We start from the raw sequence: 25,362 nt of genomic DNA on the forward strand, positions 1-25,362 counted from the left end.
TTTTCCTATTTTTACCCTTTTCTTTAATGTGAAACCCTTTCATGGGTTTAAAAATGCCAAGAGCAGATGGGAAAAGCATCCACTTCACGGTCAATATGCATAAGGTCTGAAGAAAAAGCCTTCAAGCTAATGTGCACCAAATGTATTAGCAGTTTAAAAATATTCAAATTATCATTGCAGCAGACTCAAATGGGCTTTTAAGATCTCCAGGGCTCTTGACATTATGGTAATTGTTGTCAGAAAGGACATAACATCTCTCAGAGAAGAATCTACATAATGCTCCAGAAAAGGTGGAAGGAAAAACAGCATTTCATTTGGAAAGAGGCAAAAATGCCTCATGAACTTCCTACAATGTGTTGCTAGTACAGCACAGGACAAAATGCCACAAAGTTTAAATCACTATAATTTTTTTAGAACTTTAGACTTCCTCTTTATCGCTCTGGGAGAGAGGAACCATCTTTCTTTGAAAGGCTGGGTTATCCATAAAGCACTTGAAAATCACATGGGAATTTTATAGCAAAGCAAGGGTGGATATGCTCAGGAAAATGAGCTTTTTCCCCACCAAGCACAGTCTCTTTAACCTGTGAAGCACCATCTGCATTGCTCTGTAGATTGCTTTTGAAAGAATCATTGGCAAAGTGCACAGGCCTTGATTCTCCCATCTTTGGAGACAAATTCATGGCCTGAACAGTTCATCTGAAAAATACCTGTTCAGCTCAGAGCCAGGGTGGGAGCTGCACACTCACCATTGAAAATGTTGTAAATGTTCCTTAAAATGGACCAGAGATGTGCAGATTGAACATTTTTCCACCCAGACACCAAGAGTGGCTCATTTTTTCTGTCTGACTAAGAGACATCCTTTAAACCTTCTGCCTTCCCAAATATCAGGAAATTCACTGGCTTTCCATAAGCTTGGGGGCAGATATTCTCCATATATTCTCCATATATTCTCCATATATTCTCAGGGCCCTATAAAACTCTAAGCAAATACAAAATTCACACAAAAAACTACCTGCACCTCTTCCCTTTCAGTTCTGTTTGCTGTTAAATCAATTTGTGTGGGGGTTGTGTAAGACCCTGGTGACTGTCAAACAAAAGAAAGGAAGCACAGCATCTTCCTTCTTGAAATGGGGACCACAGAGATGCTGGAGGGTTTGGCAACCATGGGACACCTAGAATTTTGGGAGAGTTACAGATCAACACTGCAAGGGCAATGCAAGAGAAATCAACAAGGCTTGGGGAGCTTTGTTCTAACTCTGGAACACTTTTATGAGTTGAGGAAAAAACCCTAAATGTTTTTTATTAGTGCTAGGAGACTATCCAGTATTGTCTCATTATCCATTAAATCTTCCAGGAAAATGGTAAGGTGGATTTTTAAGTAAGACAGTCTCAATTCTGGAAAAAATTATGTTGCAATATTTCTCTTCTGTTACTGGTAACATAAGCCTGGGCGCCAAAGCTCTGAACAGTCTTTAAGATTCAAAATCTCATTACTACCAGAGAGACTTAGGCTCCCAGACACCTCATAAATCGAGTCTGTGGTTACTGCTCCCTTTCACTTCTGGGATGATTGAGTGATATGGAAGCAGAAGAGAGAATAATGAATAACACTGTGGGGTTAATCGGGTTTATTCACAGCATTGTCTTGGAAATAGCAATGCTGAAATGCCATTCCTCACATTTTAGAGGTAGGAGCTTCCACTCAGAGGAGTGCTGGGAAAGGCAAGTGCACACCAGAGTAATGCTGGATGGGGAGCAGCTCTGTGGGGTGTTGGTAGATCCCAGTCCGGACAGGATCCAGCTGTGAGCCTGCATACTGAGGGAGGTGTTTATCCCACCCAGATCAGCATTCACAGGCTTGTTTCTGGAATATTGCATCCAATTCTGGCTCCCCAGAGCTGGGAATCAAAAACTGGAGCAAGTTTAGGTACCTCAACAAGGTGCTGGGGTATGGAGCTGCTGCCCTTGAAGAGGTGCTGAGAAAACTGCTCTCTTTTCAACTGGGAAAGCAAAGGCTTCAAGAGACTTCCTTCCTTCCTTCCTTCCTTCCTTCCTTCCTTCCTTCCTTCCTTCCTTCCTTCCTTCCTTCCTTCCTTCCTTCCTTCCTTCCTTCCTTCCTTCCTTCCTTCCTTCCTTCCCTTCCCTTCCCTTCCCTTCCCTTCCCTTCCCTTCCCTTCCCTTCCCTTCCCTTCCCTTCCCTTCCCTTCCCTTCCCTTCCCTTCCCTTCCCTTCCCTTCCCTTCCCTTCCCTTCCCTTCCCTTCCCTTCCCTTCCCTTCCCTTCCCTTCCCTTCCCTTCCCTTCCCTCCCCTCCCCTCCCCTCCCCTCCCCTCCCCTCCCCTCCCCTCCCCTCCCCTCCCCTCCCCTCCCCTCCCTTCCCTTTCCTTCCACCATTTTGTCCTTTTTCACTCCTAATCCTCAGTGTTTCTTTGTCTATTTTCCTACCTGGTTATTGTTTCAAGGTTGTTAGCTTTCCTCCTCCATTTTATTTCTTTTCTTTGTCCCACCAGCCACCATTAGGTTTTTCTTGTTTCAAGCAGCATGAATCTTTAGCCATTGATCTCTAAACAGAATTGAAAAATAAAGCATCAGACTATCTAGTTCTGCTTTCCTTAACCTAATCTGTTTCTGATAGAATTTGAGTTTACGTTACTACTTATTTAAACACAACTTCCTGTATTGAGAGATTTGAGTCATTTCTGTCTGGTGCAGAAATTTCTTTCGTTAGATGTACAGCAGAACATTCAGATGTTGCTCAATACACGACGTGTTTAGCATTTAGGACAATCACAGCAGATCAATAGAGTTCTGGGTCAGCTCAGATCTGATTGCTGATCAGAGTTTGCAAATTTGCAGATAATGAAGGTGTCTTGGCTAGAAGAAATATCTGACAGTCTGGATGTTGAGCTGGTGTCCCAGTAAAGGCATGAGGTCCAAGCCAAATTTGTACATCTGCAGTTAAACCAGCATTGGGGAATAAAGAGAAATGCACTGCAGCAGCTGTGGCCTTAGAGCCCCTAAGAAAATCATAGATAAAAGACAGTTTTGGGTTCATCATCTCCTGCCAACACCTTCCACTATCCCAGGTTCTTCCAAGCCCCATCCAGCCTGGCCTTGGACACTTCCAGGGGTGGGGTGGCCACAGATTCTCAACCTGTGCCAGGACCTCACCACCCTCACAGTAAGGAGTTTCTTCCTAATATCTAATTTAAACTTTCTCTCTTTCAGTTTGAAGCCATTTCCCCTTGTCCTCTCATCTGTCCTATCACAAATGTCCAAACTGCATTGTTTTGCATCTGAAATGAGGAGGGCACAGCCTTCATCCCCTGCCTGCTTGCAGGGTTTTTGTGGGAAGCTCCTCAGACTCACACTCACCTCCAGTTTCAGTGGGGGGAATAAGGCTCCAGACTCCAACTGGCAGATTGATCTAAATCCTGGTGGAGAAGAACAGTCCTAATAAAGTCACTGAATCCCAAACCACAGGTGAAAGGGATACTGAGGCCATCAAACCCCCAGTCCTGTACAGGAGAGCTGCTCTCCCTGCATGGGGACTGCTCCTGATTCTGTTCCTCAGCTCTGGAAGTCATAGATGGAATATTTTACCTTATTTTGCAGTTTTGCCTGGGGTCATCTCACTACTGAGTGGGTGGTAAAGCACAAAAATGTTTTTGTGGTGTCCAGCACAATTTGAAGAAAGCTTTTTAATAATTTGATCCAGTTTGCTTTCCATGTGTAAGGTCCATTAGGTTATTTGAAAACCATGGTAAATTATGCCTCTGGCTCATATTTTTGCATCAGTGTTGTATCTAGAGTTTTCTTTCTCTCTCTAACCTTGTATCAGGAGACAGTCAAAAGAACATTACCATCCCTCGCTGCATTTAACTTAACTAAGATATGACTCCTGGGGATAGTGTAATGTGGAAAAGAGCAGGAAGAAATCATCATCTGTCAGCATATTAATGTTCTAAATTAATGCACATCCTTCTTCATAAAAACGGTTTCTTCAATTCCAAGTCAAATAATATTGATTCTCAATGTGACACAAAGACAAGTGATCACTGTAATACAACTTAAAAAGCAACCTCAAGAGTAGCTGAGGCAGGAGGGAATGGAAACTTGACAAGTGTTTTTGCTGAAGTGTCAGTAGAATTATTCTTTTAGGGAAGACAAGTTTAAACATGCACAGGTAATTTAAACAAGCCTTTTCTGAAATTCCAAGAGGAAAAAAATGCTCTCTAATTTCCACTTCCTTAAATTGTGATATTATTAATATTAGTATTAGTATGTAAGTAACCCTGAACAAAATGTTTAATGTTTTGTAGAATATAAATTAACACATCACTGCATTTCTGTGAAAGTGTATACAATATTCCAATAGGAACAAAAGCTTTCCAATTATCTTTGTCTTTCTTATAGCCAGGCTATCTCCACCAACCCTTAAAGAAGGAAACATTCAGAAAATAAATTCTCTTAATATTTCTCTTGGATTTATATATGATACATGCTTGTACATTCCATGTGCCCCATTTATCATTTTCATTGATGGGTTCAGTCATCCTATCACAATTTCCTGACTACCTACCACCTCCAGCAGCACAATACATCCCTACCTTTCTTTGAATATGTTAAGATTGTCCCTGTGGTTCCTTCTGTCCCCTCAGTGTGTCTGTCTAACACATATCCAGGCACAATGCAGCCTCTAGGATATGGATGGCTTTTTTTCCATTGGAGGAAAATCCTTGCCTGAACCCCAAGTGTGGGAGAAAAGCCAAATTGATGTGAGTTGAAAAAAATTATCTCTGCTGTGTCAAGGAAGTCTGTTTTGAGTCAGACAACCTAGTGAGTCGAGCTCTCCTGAGAAATATCCAGCACAAGGAGAGGAAGAGATGCAGGGGAGTGTGGAAACTGGAATGGCTGCAGAGAGCCACAGAGAGGTGCTGAATCATCTGATCCTTCCTACATAAATCCGAGTCCTGTAGCACCAGAGCCCTCCTGACTCAAACAACCTGACTCATCCTGTACCCTGCTTGTGACTTCTGACATTTTCTCTCATGACAATCCTTTCCTCTTCCTCCACATAAACCAAGACATGATGGACACATTCAGTATCACAAGATTTTCTGTATGAGGGTTCTTTTTCACCTTTTTTTGCTGTTTTCTTGAATATCAAGGCTGAACATCCCACTGGCTGGCTGTCACCCACTGCCTCTTCAAAGCATGAGCCCATACACAGACACAAACACACAAAATGCTTTCTAAAAACAAAATACATCATCCCCAGTAATTTCTGGAGTCAACACTAACAAAGCAATCCATTGTTGATAATGTGTCAATTGGGACCACCCCACTGGGTAAGAGAGTAGGGAGTGATTTTAGCACTGGTCTGTCCTCGCCCTGGACCTGCTGGCTGCCTCTCTGGCCCTGCTTTCAGCTGCCCTAAACATCTTCTCCAAAATGAAATCTCCCTCTAATGCCTCATGGGAAGAGGATGGAAAAGACTGTACAAAAGTGAGGTCTAAATTCATCTCTGTTTAATAAGCCTGCTGTTAAAATTATTACCCACTTCCCCTCTGCAGACAATGAGAAAAATTAAACTGCTCCATGTCATGTGTCTCACCTTCTGCTGTGCCTTAGGAGAAATCCCTGCTGGAGGTTCCTCTTTCCATTATTGACTAAAGTAGGAACCTGAAAAATCTGTGAAGACTCATTTGCTGGTTTTAATGACTAAAGTTACTCAAAATGTGTTCCACTCCTGAAGTGGCCTGTGCCTGCACTGCCTGTGTAGGATGCCAGCTGCTCCAGGCAAAGAGGTGCCCTTATTGGTATTTTATACTGTAGTCATGAAATCCACTTCTTATGTGTGTTGATTGATATCCTGGGGACTTCAGATGTCATGCACAGCCATGGAAAAGCTCTCTGTGAAGAGACAAAGTAATTGCAAAATTACTTACAACGAGGCATGGAAAGGCTTCTGCAGATCCAGCTTTTGTTATGGTGCAGGTCCCACCTCCCGCCTGGAGGGAGAGAAAATGCACAGAATGTACCCGTGTGGTTGGTGGCATGTTGAACTTTATACTGAAGGTACTTAGGAAAACAAGGATTCACATTCCAGATACTGTAGGGAACATCTCAAACAGGTCTTTCAAAGGAGAAAAAAAGTCAACTTCATGGGCTATAATTATAGCTCAGGAATTTATAAGGGGAATGGGGCTATATTTTTTCTAGGAAATTGTGTTAATGTCTTCAGTGTAGTATACTTAACATTTCTGCTTTCCAGCTCTGTACCCTCTTATTTGCATCCTCTTCTTGCAATCCTCTGGGACAGAAACACTTGGTACTGCCAAGTTCGCCAAGGATTAAAACAGGGAATTTAAATCTGCAATTCAGAACTTTGTGTGGCCCCAAGGGCAACTCAGGAAAGCTCCATGAAAAGAACAGGGAACTCAGGCTCAGACAGGTTGGAGAGCAGCTCCCTCACACAGAACCTCTAAAGGCTTTTGCCCCTGCCTTCAGTATCCTCAAACTGCAGGGGAGAAAACACAGAAACAACAGAATCTGCAAAAGGAAATTAGAAATGAGAAAAAAGCTAAGCTCCACCTGCTGAAGATAAAAAATATTGGACCTTCTCACCAAGAATTCTGGCAAACCCAGCACCTCTTCAAGCCCTTCCAGTGAAGCAGGATGACTTCCTGAGGGTGTGTGCACAGTAAGAAGTGCAGCATTTTCCTCCAAACTCGGAGCAAAATCCCCCTGCAGCTCTGCTGGGAGATGGCAGCTCCAGTCCTGGGTGCCAAGTGGACATGTCAGTGCAGGATTGCACTGACAGAATCCAACAGAATTGCTCTGTGGGGCACACCAGGGCATTCACACAGTTCTGTCACTTCCAGATCCACAACCCAGCATGTGATGCTGGATGAGAAACCTCCTGGTCTCACCACATAGCTAAAAATGTCCAAAACCAGCTTGTTTTGCATGAATGCAAGCCTCCATTCTGAGATAAACCAATGTTCATCAGAAGACTCCATCATAATGGCTCATAGCTCAAAGTACACCCCTCACCCCTCTGTCAGTGGGGCCAGTGAGCATTTATCCATTTTCTATACCCTGGATGACTTCCACTGTCCTCTGCCTCCTCTGATTAACGTGCCAAATTTTCGCATTTCCCAATTACTCACCAGGTACTCATATAAAGTAGTTAATGGTGTCTTTACAAGGGCTTTGACAAACGTGAAGGTGCTTGAATTCAGCCCTCCTTTAAGTGTGCACTTTGCTGTTCATAGTGGAATCCAGGGATGTGCTGCAGCACATTCCACTGGCAAAGGGAAACATTCCACAATGAAAATGTGGTACAAGAGACATCACCAGCATGAGGACATGGTCAGTGCCTCGCTGTGACTCCTGCACAGTGCCAAAAAACTTGTCGGGGTTAATGTTGCCAACATTACACTACATTAATGGAAATATTACATTACATTCATTACATTGCTATTGTATAAAGCTGCACAATTCCAAGGCCAGCATGCAGCACACCCTCCTCCTTCCAGTGTATAAAAGCAAGCACCAATGAGGTTTGCTTTATAAAGAAAAATACCAAATGCTTTAAAATTACTTTCATAAGAAAAATCTGTTTTTATTTTCTGTCTCAGTTGTAAAAATAAAATATTTCCATTCATATAGAGCTAGAGCAAGTCTTTGGTTGGATACATTCTTCTATCCTTATTGAGACAGATATGATATAGAACACAAATAAAGCTCTGAGAAATAAACTGAAATATATTTTCCACTCTCTTTGTCCTCTCCATCTGCAACACAGTCGTGGTCATAGCAACATTGGTCCATGGGTTATCTGGTTTTCTTCTGCTTCTATTCTTCCAGGCTTTCAGCATTCGAGCTCAGCAGGATCAGAAAGGATTGAAAACAAGTGGAAGTAGGCACAGGTGGGTCTGGCACATCCACACTTTCAGCTGACCTGACGTGTTTGCACAGCCCATTGCTTTCCTCTCATAGAGATCATAGTGGGTGTTACTGCCCTTTTGGCTTTTTAGTAAATAACTCGAACCTCTCTGGTTTTCTTTTCTGTAAGAGTGAGTTCAAGCTGAACAGACTCAATCTTCCACTTCAGTTTCTTTACAGAGGTTAATGTGCAAGAAGAAAAATGAAGCCAGTTTGGTAGCTACTTCAGAAGGGTTTACTCACCTCAGATATGCTGCAGTGTGGAGTGGAATGATGGAATTTACCAGGGGAAGAAAAAGGAGAAATTGAAAGAAATTTATTAAGAGATTATGTGAGGGGAAAAAATAAACAAAACAAAAGACATAAATAAAACAAAACAAAGTGAAAGTGAAGCGGAGGTGCAGAAATGTCTAGTCCTGCACAAATTTTCAAATACTTGTTTTCTGCTATGTTCTGAAAGAGTTAATCCTAGTGTCAGCCAGGAACCCAACTAATGATTCTTCTGCTCCTACCTCTTACATCAGCAGCAGATCAAGATCAAATTCAGAATTGTTAAAATGCAGGGAATAGCTATAAAATGAATCCTTAATGAAAGGAGTAATGGGTCAAAAGGGCACATTTTTTATTCAATAATCCAGTAAAACTATTCAATCTGCTGAACAAAATACTCTGTGCAGCACTGAAAATGAATGAGTTGGGTCCTTGTGATGCAGTTTACGTGTGAGATGATTTCAGCAGGTCTGAAAGTCATCACAAGAGACTTGTTTCTGCTGTTTAGTATGGTTGTTGTGGTACCTTCCACGCCTTTCACATGTTAAATGATTGCTCGGTGATTCCCAGGCTCCACACTCTGAATGTGCCCCAAAGGCACCAACCCTTGGTCCCTCATGCACTGCTGTTATTTTGGAGGCAGTCTGTGCTTATTGGAACAATCATTTTTTTCCTTGAGAGGTCAAGCTAAAGGGTCAAACAGGAGAAAAGAGATACACATACAAATAGCAGATTGAAGGAGCTCCCTACCAAAGGATGTCAGGGATGTAAAAGGTTTACATAGCTTCAAGGAGGGGATGGGGCAGGTACTCAGAAGTGAGAACTAATGAGAGGCTCTGGGCAGAAAAATCACACACCAAGCTGACAAAAATCCCATAAATTAGCCCTCAGACCTTGCACCTCTTCAATTCCACACAGCTGAATGCTTTCTGCATTTTAGAAAATTGTATCTACAGACTTGGGACCTTTTTTGTTTTAGAGAAATTCAGGAAGGAATCAAGCACTCATACAGAGCTAAATGATCTGTTTTGGCAGAGCCGTGGTCCTTGCAGGAGACACTTATTTTTTGGCTCAGAAAGTGTGTTTGCAGAATGCTTGTCATTCATGAAAAAACAAGAGTTTATAGAAGTTTATGCCCCATAAGCAATAAATATGGAATAATATGCTGTACATATTCCCAACACAAGGCTCTGTAAGAATATAGGATCAAATTCCAGCATACTTGGGAAGTGAGAAAATATTTTGATGTCAATAAGAATTGCAATTAAAATCTTTAGTCAGATCTCAGGAGAAAAACAACTGCAGTGTTTAAAAAAAGGCTGAAACCTTATAGTTCCACAGAAATGGCTACAGAAACTATTTGGCTTTCCACTAATCAAACTCTGTCTCCAAGTACTTGCTGCCATAGACAACAGAAAATGAAAATCAGCAGAGATTTGAACAAGAAAATCATGCCAGAATATTTTGTTTTGATGTATTTTGCTTGTGGCTCATAACTAGGATGTAACACCATTATAATTTTGTAAAAGCTTTTTGGACTGAGTTTTGGGGGTGTTTCTGGTCTGCTTTCCCACCCTCTGACATAAACAAATAACCTGCATCTGGTATTTTATCCTGTATTTCAGATTTTCAGCTCCCTAAATCCCACTTTTGTGCCTCTGTTAATGCATCAGCCCCGGGAGCTGATGCAAGTGGCTGGAACCTCTTTCTGTACACTATAATCTAACGCACTTAGCGAGCCAATGAAGATGTGGGAAAGGAGGGGCTTTGTGACTGAGGGGCTCTGGCAGGGGAACAGCTGTTGAGCAGCAAAACCTTACCCAGAGCCAGGCAAACACACTCATTCACATCTCGGTGGCTCTGTGCTTCCAGGGGTGGCAAGGCAGCTACCCTCCCTCCTCCTCTCTCTGCAAAAAGTGAGCAAACTTGCACAGAGAAACAGAAAGGGCAACAAACCTCACCTGTGAGACGTTTCAGCAGATCCAGCCATGGCCTGGGTCAGTAATTTCTCCTGGTTAAACCACCTGGCCCTACATGAAGAACGCCTCAGGGGGTACTTGAACAGCACTGAGGATTATTTAACCTTCCTGTGTGGGCCCAGACGGAGCCACCTGTTCCTGCCCATGGCTTTGGTGTACTCGGTGATCTTCGTCGTCGGGGTGGTGGGGAACTTCTTGGTTTGCCTCGTCATCCTCAAGCACCGCAACATGAAGACCCCGACCAACTACTACCTGTTCAGCCTGGCGGTCTCCGACCTGCTGGTGCTGCTTTTCGGCATGCCCCTGGAAGTGTACGAGATGTGGAGCAACTACCCCTTCCTGCTGGGGCCCGCGGGCTGCTACCTGAAGACGGCGCTCTTCGAGACGGTGTGCTTCGCCTCCATCCTGAGCGTGACCACGCTGAGCGTGGAGCGCTACGTGGCCATCCTGCACCCGCTGCGCGCCAAGCTGGCCAGCACGCGCCGCCGCGCCCGCAGGACCATCCTGGCCCTCTGGCTGCTCTCCGTGCTCTTCGCCCTGCCCAACACGGGCACCCACGGCATCGTGCTGCAGCACTTCCCCAACGGCACCCTGGTGCCCGGCTCTGCCACCTGCACCGTGGTCATGCCCCTGTGGATCTACAATTGTATTGTGCAGATCACGTCTCTGCTCTTCTATGTGCTGCCCATGGGGGTGATAAGTGTGCTGTACTATCTGATGGGGCTAAGAGTAAGTCCTGCTCCAGCTGTGCTCAGTGTTTCCTTGGCTCATTCTTGTGTGTTCGTGTCTATGTGTGGCTTTTGAGTGAGTTTTGCACCTTTTTTGTTGCCCGTGTTTTCCCCTCAAAACAGCAAAAGTAGATCCAACTTCTTCCCTGGTGCAAGCCTGTTCTGAAATTAAGATAGCTCTGTTGGGGAATAATTTACCTCAATCTTCTTATACAAACTTTATCATCACTGCAGCTCACATCTGAATGTTAATGAAACGCCCAAGTCTGTAGCTTGATTCCAGCCTCTCAGAGATTTACACCTTTGCAGCAGGGACCAGAAAGAAATGGACCAAAAGGAAAATGTGAAAGGAATAAAAAGAAGATGGCTAGTGATTGAATCTTGTATACTACTTATTTTCCCTTTCCTTGTGACTGTAGAATTTCCATTGCATTACTTTCTTCTTTTCCCTCCCTGGAGCTGGTGGTAATATTCACTTGTTAAAACTCACAAAGCTTATAAACTGAAATGTTACCTTATTGCTGCAGCTAGAAAATTCAGCAATCATTTCTTCATATAACTACAGCCTTGTTTCACCAGGCTACCTTAGAGCTCATATTCATTCTCAATTTCAGAAGAGAGAGTACTTTTGACAAGTATCCATCATGTAAATATGTGGATGAAACAATCAGGATCACAGTGTTATAAAACTACGTAGCACAAGCCTGAGATGCACTACTAATCACAGTGTGAATAGATGACCACTTTCTTCTCATAAGTTACAGACATTTAGACAATATAAATCCCATTTTATCACACTGAATGTAACTTAAAGTTTACAAAGATGTGTCTGATCCCATAGCAAGAAAGGGAGACAAATTAAATTATTAAATAACATGTAAGAAACTCAAGTAAATCTCTGCTGGTGTACATATAATTTCATTGTGCTGGCTGATATTTACTGTTACTTGAAATTATACAGAAGCAATTTTTACTTACACAGAAAAAAAAACCCCAGAGATTATCTGCCAGAAATCCACAGCACAGAGCAGATCCCTGAAGCAGTGAATGGGTTAAACTATCCCAGATCTCTGAAGGCTCTTGAAGGGTCTTTTACATAGTTTCAATTAATATTTTGCAAAATTAGACCTGAAGGGAATGAAAGGTGATGAAAATAGAGTTGTGACAAAAAGAAAAATAGAAATCCCTGGATTTATAGAAGGAAGACTTGAAGGTTGCAATAACTCCTATTTGCAGCAGCAGATATTCCTGTACCCCATCCCAGAAGAGAAGCTCAGTACCAGATGAGGGCTGATCCCCAGGACTTCTGCAAATTCACACATTTCTTCAAGCTGTCTTTCCTAAAGACAGCAATGTCCACTGTTTGTGCCTCTGTTTTCCTGTATATCCAGCTCAGACTTTCAAATTTTAACAGGATCCATCCTGGCTAGATCTGCGTTATGTCCAAGCTGCACTGGGCAAGATGATTTCATTTCTTAACAGAAGGAATAGAAGAATTATGAATATATGTAAATTTCCAAGAGGAGACAGTTTTTATCTACTCACAGAGGAGAAAATCAGTGAGGCTTCAGCAGCACCCTGCAGTCTCCTGTGTGCCATGTATCACTCACAGAACACCGTGGAAAAGCTCAGGGTCGATCCAAAGGTTGTACAACAGCTCAAATTCAGCAAACAGAGACGTGACCTTTTCATATTCAGGCTTTGTAGAAAGGGCATTTCTTCACCATCTTCTCCCTCTAGCTCTGCCAGGGCTGGACAGTCTCAGGATGCAATGCAGATGGGGACAGGGGACCTGCCAAGCAGCTGTGAGAAGGCAGCAAACATGGGTCATAGGGTACCTGAGTTATATTATAATTTAATCCCTTGGAAAATGTAAAAATACATTTGTCATTTTCACTGGGAGATGGTTGCTTACCTCATTATCTACTTGGGTATAATTTTAAGGCTTGGTGGTCTGATATTGCAATGTTATGGTCAATTGGTCAGTAGAGCACCAGAGTAAAGAAGAGGACACTGATCATTGCACTGTAAACTCATTAGGCTTGATTGGGGAAGCTTCCTGCTGCATCTTTCATGGGGTTCCCATCACATACCTTTAGGATAAATCCCTAAATCATCCAGGCTCTTCAAACCCAGTTCAGCTGTTGAGCTGCTGGCTGCAGCCCACAGCCAAAAGCTGAGGAGGGAGAGGAGAGGGATGAGATAAGAACATTGGGCAGCAGCTGCTCTTGGAAGATCATCCCTGGGGCACTGAGTGAGATGGGATGGGATTGCTTGGGGAGCAGGATTCAGTGCAAGGTCCCTGCCCATTTCTTTCAAACTGATTCCTAAAAGGACACAGGTGTAGGTGCTGATCATTGCTTGTCTAAAAGTCATCCTCTATTTAACAAGGGTTTCTGACAGCTTAGGCTAGATGATTCTTCTCCCAAAGTTTCAGCTTTTCTCTTAGTCTCTCATCCACTCCAAATAATAATAATAATAATAAGAATAATAATAATAATAATAATAATAATAATAAGAAGAAGAAGAAGAAGAAGAAGAAGAAGAATTTTGATATAGTGGAAACTTTAGCTGTCTTTGAAGGAAGACAACTTATTCTTGCCAATGCACATCTGGTCCAGCTTTTATCATCAAAATCTATTTCTCCCCGCAAATGCCCAGCTGTTAAACACCCAGAATCATCTGTGGATGGTGACTGCCTTTGGCTAATTTCTGCAGAGCCCAACACAGCTCTTTCAGAGCTGTCCCCTTTCCATGGAGGTTGTTCAGCAGTCCTTGTCCCAGTGGCTGGCTCTCCTTTGCCATGGGGGTGAGCTAAGGGCAGCAACTGCTTCAGCTAAACCTCTGAAACAGGCAGGACTGTAACCTTTAGCAGAAGCCTCGTGGGGTTTAAATATCAATTTTTCCATCAGCTGGAGAGAAACTTTGATCACCACTAGTGTCAGACAGGCCAAGGAGTTTACAGAAAACAGTTTCTCTTTTGCAGATTACAGAAAACAGCCATATTGCAGAGTGGCCTTACTATATTTGTCTGTGGATAAGTAAGACCCTAATTTCACTCAGCCTTTTGATTTCTGGGGTGAAATGCTGCAGCTAATAAAGATGTGAGGGGGAAAATCCAATTTTCAGCTTCTTGCTCCAGTCACTTTTAATTCTCTTGCAGTGAAAGAGTAGCATTCATCTCAAACTGCACAGCCTTATACATCACAGTGATGCACAAGTACCTTGGCTGGGATTCTACCCCTCTCAAAAAAAAGAATTAACTCAAGTTACAACCTTTGCCATGGACTCATTTATTTATTTTCCCCTCCCTGTTTGTAATGTTTGTCTGTTTCATTAAACTGCAGCTGCTGAGTTGTTCTTACCTGTTACACTTTCATCACTTAATGCTGAAGAGGAGCCTTGCAGCATCATCAAAATGACAGCAGGAAGGGGAAAAATAAAGATACATGTGTCTCTGGTTTATTACAGCATCAGCACACTGTACTCTCTGAAGCTTTGGAATATGCCTGGAATAGATAACTGTTGAGACTGAAAACCACTGAAGGGAATCCAGGGGTTTTAATAAATCTGATCATTCATCAGTAGATGTGTTACAAATGAGCTGAGTCTTTTCCTTAAGCAACTGTGGCTATGACTAAAAGTTACAAGGGGAAAAATGTAAAATATGAGAGGCTGAATTGCACTATACTTGACTATAATTCCATTTATACATTTTTTCCTTTTATAAATAGAATAAAGACAACATTGAAAGAATGGCTCATTTCATCATCCTTACAGAAAAGTATTATTAATCAGAAATCAGAAAGCAAAGTCACAGTGTAAAAGGCAAAAGTATATAGCACAAATACCATGTCTTCACAAGGCTTTTACAAATCCAGAGTGATTTCTATCTTTTCAGATAAAATTAGATATTTATTCCTGATAGGAATAGATTCCTTTTCTATCTTCATTCCTGATAACGTCCATGTATAATTAAGTTTTGGATCCAGTTTCTCTACTTGAAAACAGACAAAGCTGTTGGCTAATCAGGAGTTCCCACTGCAGGAAGCTGGAACCAAATATGGACTTTCTATATATGATTTATTTGGTATTCAAACCAATTGCTCTGTTTATGTAAACCTGACCTTTTCATCACCAAAGCACCAGTCCTCTCATAATAAACATGCTGGGGATGGATCCCAGGGATGATCAGATTATTGCTGTTTGTTTGTTTGGTTGGTTGGTTTTGTTTATATATATTTGATTCTATTTATATATATTATTTATATTATATTTATATATATATATTGCCCCTTTTTCTTTTTAAGTCCAGGGAAAACTACTGGAGAAAAACACTCCTTTTTGTGCCTGAAGAGTGTGTGGCTAAATCTGTGTGCATCATGCCTTGCCCATCTGCAAGGCAGAATTTCTGGGGTTTGTTCATTAGATGGGTTGAATATCAACTACTCCCAACTACTCAGGACATGAAACAAACTCCCTTGAATTCTACAGGATTTTTTCCAATGATTACAGCTGTGTTGTGCTCAGGCCTCTCTGGGTATTTTTTGGATCATTGGTTTGTGCTTAATTGTGGGGAACACTTTTAGGAAAATAAACAAACGAACGATATTTTGCTAGAGGAGAAAATAACGCCTAGCAAAATACTGTTGAAATGGAACATAAACTGTGAACCAAATATTGACTCATTGAGAAAAGGTAAGTAGGGAATTGAAATACAAATTTGCTGTAATCTGCAGATTGTTTTGAACCTAAAGCTTCCATGATTTTCTAGACAAAAACTGAAATTTAAATGCAGATTTTTTTTTTTCAGTCCCGAGTGACCCCAGATTTTGCTTTCTCAAACTACAACTACCAAAATATCAAACAGTCTGTGTCTGGTGGGGATGTGGTCTCTTGTCTAAGTTGTCCTTTGATTTCCCTCCTTTTGCCAGTTGAGAGGAGATGAATCTTTGGAAGTGGAGGAAATGGCTGTGAATGTTCAGAGGCCATCCAGGAGATCAGTCACCAAGATGCTGTGTAAGTAGTGAGTCCTTCTGTGTTTTATTCACCATGAGCAGGAGTGTGACCACATCCTGCAGGGTATTGAGCAAGTTCATTGGATACAAGAGTTATGAGATGAGTAGCTTTCATATTAAAAAAAGGGCTTTTTCTCTTTTATCTGGACTTGCAGGAGTGAAGCATCAGTGGTAACTACCAAAAGACTCAGAAAGCAAATTTTCCTCCCCAGCACAAGAGGAGGTTGAGCAAAACTTTGTGGCAGATGCTTGCATGGCAATTTTCCAACATCCTTAACTCTAAACTATCTGTTGCAGCCCTCCAGGGAGGATCTCTTCTTTTTTCAGAGTGCAAATAGTCTGTCTTGTACATTTTTACAGAATGTACATCTGTTTTGCATTACACCAAACTGTACTTTTGAGCCAGACTGGTTTTCTGAGCCCAGAATTGGTTTGGCCTCCACATATACCCCAACATTGCCTGGCTGTTTCCTGCTCTGTTTGAAAGTCACTATGTGTGCATGCATTGGATTATCCAATACAGAAATTAGTGGAAAGAGTTTTTTTTTTTTTTTTGGTTGGTAATGGTAAGACAGAAAGGATGGCAAAAATTTTGAAACCGTGAACATAATTTATATATGAAGTCTCCCATGCAGCTTTATGAACTCTCTGCCCTGTGCAGGCTGGTGACCATATCCTCCCATTTCTGACCTGTTTTCCTTCTCCCCTTTCTCCACACCAGTTGTCCTTGTGATAGTTTTTGCCATCTGCTGGGCTCCTTTCCATATAGACCGACTTTTCTTCAGCTTTGTTGTGGAATGGACTGAGCCCTTGGCCAATACCTTCAACTTAATTCACGTGGTGTCAGGTAAAGCTTTCTTCTTCCACTTGCACAGGGACTGGGGCGAAAAAAGTATTTTTGAGTGGTTTTACTTGGAATGTGTAGTCATTTATTGTGCAGGGGACATGAGACTTGTGTGGAAAACCTTCTTGGGGTTTGGTGGGCAGTGACGAGAGCAGTGCCTGAATAAAAACTGCAGGCAGGTTTCTTCAGCTTTCAAGATCTGGACATGTTGTCAAATTCACAAAAAATAAAATGAAAAAAAGGGATATCATGCATCATTACTAGCTGCTTTTAATTTTTGGGAATGTTCAGAAGTCTGCTGCCATTCAGCTGCTTTTAAGAGGTACACAGAAGGAGGCAGCACATCCACAGGCTCTCTGGGGCAATGAGGAAATGTTACCAAATGCAAGAGCCTTACATACTGCTCAGCACTGGGTGATGAAACCAAATGTTTATGGCCCTGCCAACCACAAAATGGAGGGCTTTTCAAAGAGGAATTTTCTTTTCAGTCTGCTATGGGAAAACTATGAATGTGGCCATTAGGCAGCTCAGACAAATCCAATCTTATGCTATTGTCCTGGTGAGTTGTAGGAAATTAGCTTCCCCTGGCTGGAAGTTATCTCTGACAGCTTTGATGGGGCACCAGCTGTGCAAATCCTGCTGTGGGGATGAGGGCAGTGCTGGAGGCAGGGCAGGGCAGCTCAAGAGAGAGCTGGTCCTGAACAGCTGGAGAGACTGAGCTCCAATTCACAACTGAGCTCCAATTTCACTGCAGTGAAAGCTGAGCTAACCTTGGTGAGACTTCCCTCTGCCTGGGCCAGGAAGGCAGCAGAGCTCCACCCTTGCATCCAAGTTTAGTGGAGCTGTACAGGTAATAAAGAGATTTTGCTCTTCTGAGATCATTCCACACACAAACAAATGCCTCTCTCTTTCCCCCACCCTTGTTCTCCCAGGTGTTTTCTTCTACCTGAGCTCTGCCACAAACCCCATCATTTACAACCTGCTGTCCCAGCGCTTCAGGATGGCTTTCCTCAGTGTCATTTCTCCTTGCTGCAAGCACTGTGCCCCTAAACATCACACCTGCAAGATTTCATCCCAGAAGAGCACGTGTGTGATTGAGGATCACAACCTCATGGACTCTGCTGAAAACACGAGCCTCCCTGGCACTCACAGGACATCCGTCAGCAGCTCTCAGCTCTCCACTGGCCTGTGACTTTCTGTGCTGTGATCCAGGTGAGAGAGAAAAGGTTAAGAAAATTAAGAAACTAAAGCAGAAGAAAACTTCCTAGAAGAGTGATTTCAGCAAGAATTGCTCAGGAGGTGTCCCACTGGACAAAGGGGGAGGCTGTATTTAGGATGTGTTAGGGAAGCACTGCACTGCCCCCAAGCTGCTGGGAGGGCTGGAAATGGGAGTTTGCTCACTGCAAGCTATGCCAGCAAAGAGCTGCTTTGAAAGGTGAGAGACACTCCCAACATTGCCAGCATGGGACAGAGAATCAGCTCAGCCAAGTCTTACCAAATAGCTTCTTATGTAGCAACCAAAACATCAGGTTTTACTTATTTTGAAACAAGACAATTTTCTGCATAAATCTTCTCCCCCCACTTCTAGTTTTGGATAAGCCTGTCCCACTTCCCTCTGCTACAACATTTTCAGGTATGGCTGTTGCAAACCTCTCCTGTCAATGTAAGCAAAGAGGCAAGAATGAGAGCAGCTCAGAGCTGGGCTGATAAACACCAGCCACCAGCAACAGCTATTTCTGGGCCAGAAGAACCAGGGAGCCAATAACTGTAAAATAAATGTAAAGCAAACATTTGCTTTCTGAGCTTCTTACCATAACTTCAGCTCTAGATATTTATGTGTTGTCTCCACCAGTGAAACCCTGTGGCTGTGCTTCAGCAGACTTCACTGCTCCTGCACCAGGTGGATTGCAGAAGTCAGAGATCCACGTGGGTTAGCAATCACCAAGAAGGAGACTGGACAGCCCTCACAACAGAGGGAATTGGGACAAACCTTATATATAAGGGCAATAAAAGGGGAGTTTTGCAGTGATATTGCATCTACTAAATTCAGTTTTTGCCACAAACACAATACAAGGTCCGAAAAACTTTCCTGCATCCTCGTGGTGCAAACAGATCCTGAAGGTAGTTCACCCGTATCTGAGTGACAAATTCCTGGGCTCTGCTGACTGCAGGCAGAGGACCCTGTAGAATTTTGCCAAGGGAGGGTTCATTATGTGATAGAGAATTTTGTAAACCTCTGTCTCACGTGTTTCAAAGCTTGTTCATTGTCTTTCAGGGAAATGCCTCCCGTGTGCATCCTGATGCAGGGCTAGGTTTGGTCCCCAAGCTGGGCTCAGCCTTGGCACACTCTGCCACAGAGAATCATCCCGTCAGTGTCACCAGGGGACTGGCAGTCACTTACACAGCCTGAGAACACAGAGTTATCACAGCCAATAACAGCATTAGCTCCTGAAAGATGATACACTGTGTGCATAAAGACATTTTCCATTCTGGTCGCAGGGGATCCAGATGACATTTCCTACCAAGGAGGAAGGGAATATACTCCTGATTACCATGGTCTCTTTCTTTGTTTGCCCCAAAGTTTTCTGTTTGAGTCTCACTGTGGGACTCCAAGGTGGGAGATTCATGGCAGCTGGAGAGTCCCCTTTTCCTGAAGCATTAGGGGAATATTTTCAGACTCTTTTTACCACCTGCAGTCTTGGGAAACAAGCCTTGGAGAGGGGAAGAGCCACACACAAGGTCTGCAGAGAAAAGGCCATTCCTGCTCCCTCAAGACACAGCTGAAATGCTTTGCCACCCCCAAGTGGACACTTGCATTTTACCAGTGACATTTACATTTCCAAGCAGGAATTTTGCATTCTTTTTCTCTCTGCCAGAGATTACAGAGTGTTTTCCCTCTGGACAGGCCATGGCAGTGGTGCACTGCTCCAAGCTCTGTGATCCCACCTGGGGACCACCTGGGCAGTGCCTGTGCTGGATTTCCTCCCTCACCCTGTGCCTCCCTTGGGCAGATCCCTCACAGAGCCCTGAGGGTTTTCCTCCCTGTCCCGGGTGTGTGAAATCTGTCCCAGACACCAGCCAAAGGGCTGAAGAGACACAGTCACACATCCAGCATGGGCTGGAGACATTCCTCTGCCAGGTTTTGTGGCTCTTTCAAAGCCTTTTATGCATTTAGGGTGAGACAGCATCTTGTGTTGGTGCAGAGAGAGCCATCCACGAGTGAGAGACATCCTCGAGTGATGCCCCTGTCCTCATGAGACAATCCCAACCTTCAGCTGCAGAGCCCAGCGTTGAGAAATGCATCCCTTGACTTGCAGATGAGCACACAGACCTGCAGAGAAAGGTTGGGGGATGAAGATTTAATGTGATCTTAAACAAAGTGGCCGTGTTTTTGTCCCAAGGGAATTCAAAAGGGTTTTGTGAGGAAGGGGAAGCAGAGGTGGGAGGAATGTGCACGGATGGAAAACTTTTAGAGGACGAGTAGTGAGAAGCAAATCATCATGAAATCACCTGGTTCTGAATTAACTTATTTTCTTGTCCTATAATCAGTTTTTATCACATTTAATTTGTTGTCAGCCAAAAGCAGTCATAAGCAAAAGCAAAACTATTGAGCTTTTTTGGCCAAATACCAAAATCAAAGCTGAAAACATTTAGTCTTGCACCAAACCAAACCTGTGAAAGTGTTATTGGTAGAGACATGTCAAAACTCCTCTGAATTCTGCTGAAAATAAAATAAATGCAGTGAAAAAAAATGTAGGCTAACTGGAGACTCCAAGTTAAGTTCCCTGTGACAGCACAGCTTGGTACCCCCTCACTCCTGAGGGAGGATCTCTAGAAAACAGTTGATTCACTTTGTCCCTAAATGTAGTCAATGCCCACTGGAGGCTTTTCTTCCCAAAAGGTCAGTGCTTGAGTTGTTTATCACTCTGCTCTGATATTTACCTCCTGCATTTTGAAAGCTGGATCCAAAGATAAAAAAAAACAGGAAGATGGATAGAGATGTCATGAAAACTGATGCTGTTCCTTTATTTATACATTAAGGAGCTTTCATAGCCAACTGCTGAAAAATGTTGGCAACTGGCTGAGAAAAACTCCTGTTGCACAAAAATGTAGAACAACTCTCTTTCCCCCAAAGTGGTCTGGTGTGATAAAACTGTATTTATTTGAAATCAAGCATGACTTTGGAGACAGAACTGTCTATTGATTTATTTCTCTGCTTCTGTTTCCCTCTGGGAAATGTGCAAATGTGTGAGCAGAAAGTGTGGAGAGCAGGGCAGTGCTCCAGCACTGCGAACAAAACGTGGAGAGTCTGAAATGTGCTACAAGGAAGACTCAAAGGGGAGAAGAATTATGTTTGTTTCCAGTGAGTGATGCTCAGATCTAACACCAGGTTCAGTTGGAAAAAACACCATGAACAGCAGGTGGATGGTTCTGTTCAGTTTATAGGAAGACTTTTTGAACACCACTGTGTTTTGGAGTGTTTAAACCACCGCTTATCAGTAAAACTAAATGTACATTTCAGCTGCAGAGATGGTATCTGTATCTGTATGTAACATGAAAATAAATATATTAAATTCTGTCCACCTAAGCCTGGTCCATGCTCCAGAAGTCCTCATGCTTCTTGTTTCTCCCTCTGATTCCATGTGAGCAGCAGAAGATGGACATCCCCAAATGTTCAGCCAGCACCAAATGCAGGACCAAGAGTTCATTCCAAGTCACAAACATTAAAATATATAGATATAGATTAGATAGAGATAGAGACAGAGACAGAGATAGAGATAGAGATAGAGATAGAGATAGAGATAGAGATAGATAGATAGATATATGTTTCAGCTGGTATATTTGGAAAAAACCAGCACAAATCCCCATGGGCCTTGTGGCATCCAAGAATTCTGCACACCTGCTCCTACAGAGGAGGAGGTTATAAACTGGGCAGCACAAAACTCTCTTGACATAGCCAGGAGAGGGTCCCAAAGCAGAAACTGCTCCTTCCCAGCCTCTGGAAGAGCCAGGCCTACTCTCCCTCTCTGTTTTCCCACAGTTGTCTCATTTTCTCTGCTTTCATTATGACACTTGTTAATATTTTCCCCACTGATGTTTCTTTCTCTACAAACTAGCAAATTGCTGAGCTGTGGCATTTCCATATCAAATGGATATTAATGTGAGGAGAAATATGATAATGAAAGAAGAATGAACAAGAAATCAAACAAGTTCTTGCAAGGATTAAAATTTGAGTTTATAATTTGGTCCAAGTCAAAGTAATGATGGCAAATGTACTTCAGAGTGAGCTGGGGGTTAAAAGAGTTGCCAAAGAAACTGCAGAAAATTGGCCAATCTGGGCCCTACAGGCTTCTCTCCTGGGAAAAACACAGTTTTGAGGTTGTTAGGGCAGGTCACCATGCACCAAAAGACAGTGAACATCTTGTGCACGATTCCCTGACTCTGAAAAAGGAATTTGCCACGTACAAAATGGACTGTAATGTAAGAACCTCTCCAGGAGAGTCAAGGGTTGTTGATTCTCCTCAACATTTCTTCCCATTTACATTCTGGATAATCAACAGCCTGTCTTGGTCATACCCCGACAGAGTTAAACTCATTTGCTACCAGCAGAAGAAGACTTTCTTTTACCATCTAGATTTTTGGAAACCCTGAAAAGCTGTAGCTTTTTGATGTTTTAAAGGCAAATTATCTTAAATCCACTTAATTTTTAAAGAAGGATTAATTTTAGGTGTATGGGAGCTGTTGGAATAATTTGCTTCCCACTAAGATAGCTAATTCATGAATAAAATACTGACATTTTTATTGTAAAATCCCAAATAACTTTTTTCTTGCATCTTCAGCTTACAGTGTTTTATTAAATGCAGCAAGCTCCTTCCCAGAGGAACAGGATTTTGTTTGATTTTTTGGCCAGATGTGGGTCTTCCAGAAGACCCTTTGACTCAGATGTCTACAACATGATCTCCATCAGAGGAAAACTGTATTCCCTTTTCTAGTCAAATGAGAGTGAAAAAGCTGTGCTAAAACAAATTTATCTGACCTGCTTCGTCATCCACTTTAGGTGTTTTACAGGTAGTTTTTATGCATAACTTCTGCAGCTGAAAAACACAACCAGGCACAAGTCACCTTGGAGTGCTGTGTGCTCTTTGTTGTAGAGCAGGTATGTTTATCAAACCTTTTCAGCTTGTTTCATTTTTTCAGAACCCAAGAGACTCCCTTAGAAGTGACTCAGTAGGAAAATCATGCTCCAAATGAGCAAAGCAAATGGCTCGAAGCTAAATCACCACTAAACAGAGGGAGGAAAGCACCCTCAGGGGCTCACCTACCACTTTGTTCATTGCTCTGGGGCTGGTGCCTCTGGGACTCCTGGGCTACACTCAAAAGGCAGAGAAATTCCAGCAAAGCTCTATCACTCCATCATTCGTAGAATTTGCAGCTTTTGTTTGCAACCTTGCAGTTTTCTTTCCTTCACTCCTTTGGAGATGACAAGGGCAGGGAGGAGATCTGTCCTGCCAAAGCTAAACAGCTGCCTGAACTCAATGGAAAGTCTCCAAAAAGAAGGTTTTTCGTGCTGCTGTTGACTGCAGTGCAGTTGGGTTGGGCAGCACAGAGCAACTGCAGCAAAAAAGTACAAAAGTCACAGTTCAAAAGAGTCAGAGTTTTGGGAAACAGAAAAACTCACCAGACTGTGAGGAAGGAAACAAAGCATTAACACAGGAACCTGGAGGCATCTTTAACCATGTTTATTTAACCGTGTACAGACTGGGGTTTGTTAGCCGGCTTGGTGTTAGGGAAATCCTGCATGAAAAGGGTTTTTTTGAGTGTGAACAAACCTGGTTAGCACCACAAAACTCAGCTTCCCCTAAGCCCTGCAGCACTGTTTCCTCCCAGCTCAGGTTACCTGCTCCTGCAGAAAAACAAACCACAGAAAGAGCAGCAGGCAGAAATTTCCATCTTAGTAGCACTGGCAGGCCCCTCCACTGGAACAGAGACACAGCAAGCTCTTAGCTTAAAATGATGCAAACCAGTTTGTGTTCCTGCATGTAACAAAGATGAACAGCAGTTGACACTGGCCCAGATACATCTGCTTTGGTTATGTGTCCCAGTCCCAAGATGAGGGGCTGAGTCATGTGGAGCTGGCTCTCTGCGCTTATAACACTAAATATTCCCAAAGCTGGGGCTCACATGACAGCCCAGCAAATCCCAACAAACCCACTGCACTCCTCCAAGAGGCAGCAAGGAGTGCCAGACATGATTCAGCCTCAGCACAGTTCAGTTTTCGTGTGTCTCCTGCATTAACAGCAAGGAGCACTCATGTAAGTGTTAGTCTCAGCCTGGTTCCTTCCGGTCTCATTTCATTCCCTATCTTCCCTCCCAGGAGGAACAGGTATATTGAAAATCATCTCTTTCCCCCCATCCATCCAGTCTTTTTGCTGCTAAGAAATTCCACTGAGAACTGAGTCTTTTCTCTGTAACTTTATTTGCCAGCTGTAGGGTTTTCACACTGTTATTTGTATTCCAGTCCCGATTTCAATTACCTGGCTAACCTTTTCAATTTTCACAGAGAGTGAGAATCAGAAAACAGCAGGTCCTTTATTACAGCTCACACTGGCGGGGAATTCTTCACCTCCCTTGCCTCCCCCATGTTTGCAGGAAAGCTCTGTCAAATTCAAACAAACTCATTGATAATGACTTGTCTATTTGCTTATGCTTTGCTGGCTGTTAAATATTCTGGTCCTTTCTGTGGACCTCACTTCCATCCTCCTTTTGGCTTGGATATATTATGTTTCACACCGTTTCTAGAAGCCAAGGAGAAGCAATCTTAAGCCTTCACCCTGATGCTTGACTCCAGTGGGAATTCTCAGCAGGGTCATGCACTGAGGAAGTTCAAAGCCTTGCACTTTGGGCAGGGCTGTTTCTGATCTTTGACAAGCAAGACCTGGTGATGGCCAATCCTTGTGTCCATATCTCAGAGCAGCTCCCAGCAGAGGCTCAGGGCACTGTGGGGTTCCCTCAAACAAGGTCAGGCACAGGACACCACTCTGCTGAGCCCAAAGCCACTGCTCTGCCACTGAATTGTGCTGGTCACAGCTGCCACCCCTTCTGCCTTTCTCAATTCTCCAAGTCACACCCCTCCTCTTAGCTCCCTTATTATTCTGAACTCTTGATCTAGCAGTCATTTCCGTGCCTGTGCTCTGTCTGCCCCATCACTCAGCCATAAAGACCCTAAAAATGGTTTTATTTGACTGGGGAAGGGAGAGGATTTAATGCAAAAGACCTGTTCCTTAGCAACACCTTCCCATCTTTCTTCTTTTGTTATTTCCACCTCATTATCTTTGCCCATGTTCAACTCCAAATTAACTTAATTACAGACAGATTTCATGTCTCTCTGAACCAGAAGGGGCACTTGTAAAACATCCCTCCAGTCAATAGCAAATGAGGGCCTTGGCCTATGCTAAGCAGGCTTTGGGAAAGGCAGCTCAGCTGTGCCTGCCCTGCTCCCTCCAGAGACCTCTCCCTGTTGCTCCCAGCTCCTGCTGCTCCTTTTCAGTGAGGCATTTCATCTCTCCACTTT

The 25,362-nt window shown here is 43.1% G+C and overlaps 1 protein-coding gene and 1 long non-coding RNA gene across 2 annotated transcripts; one reads left to right on the forward strand and one right to left on the reverse strand.

The window, feature by feature from the left end:
- Window positions 1-2,443: 2,443 nt before the first annotated feature.
- On the reverse strand, window positions 2,444-7,397 carry LOC135280037 (uncharacterized). The gene is made up of 3 exons (XR_010347123.1): window positions 7,174-7,397; window positions 5,950-6,012; window positions 2,444-2,561 (listed from the first exon to the last, which is right to left on the reverse strand). It is a non-coding gene; the product is annotated as an uncharacterized LOC135280037 (long non-coding RNA).
- A 2,580-nt stretch (window positions 7,398-9,977) lies between these two features.
- NMUR2 (neuromedin U receptor 2) lies at window positions 9,978-18,454 on the forward strand. The gene is made up of 4 exons (XM_064387838.1): window positions 9,978-10,929; window positions 15,863-15,947; window positions 16,668-16,793; window positions 17,723-18,454. Exons 1-4 carry the CDS (start codon window positions 10,210-10,212, stop codon window positions 17,980-17,982), a joined length of 1,191 nt encoding a protein of 396 aa, XP_064243908.1. The 5' UTR covers window positions 9,978-10,209; the 3' UTR covers window positions 17,983-18,454.
- Window positions 18,455-25,362: the final 6,908 nt, after the last annotated feature.

Source organism: Passer domesticus, chromosome 13 (assembly GCF_036417665.1).
Source record: "Passer domesticus isolate bPasDom1 chromosome 13, bPasDom1.hap1, whole genome shotgun sequence".
Classification (NCBI taxonomy): domain Eukaryota; kingdom Metazoa; phylum Chordata; class Aves; order Passeriformes; family Passeridae; genus Passer; species Passer domesticus.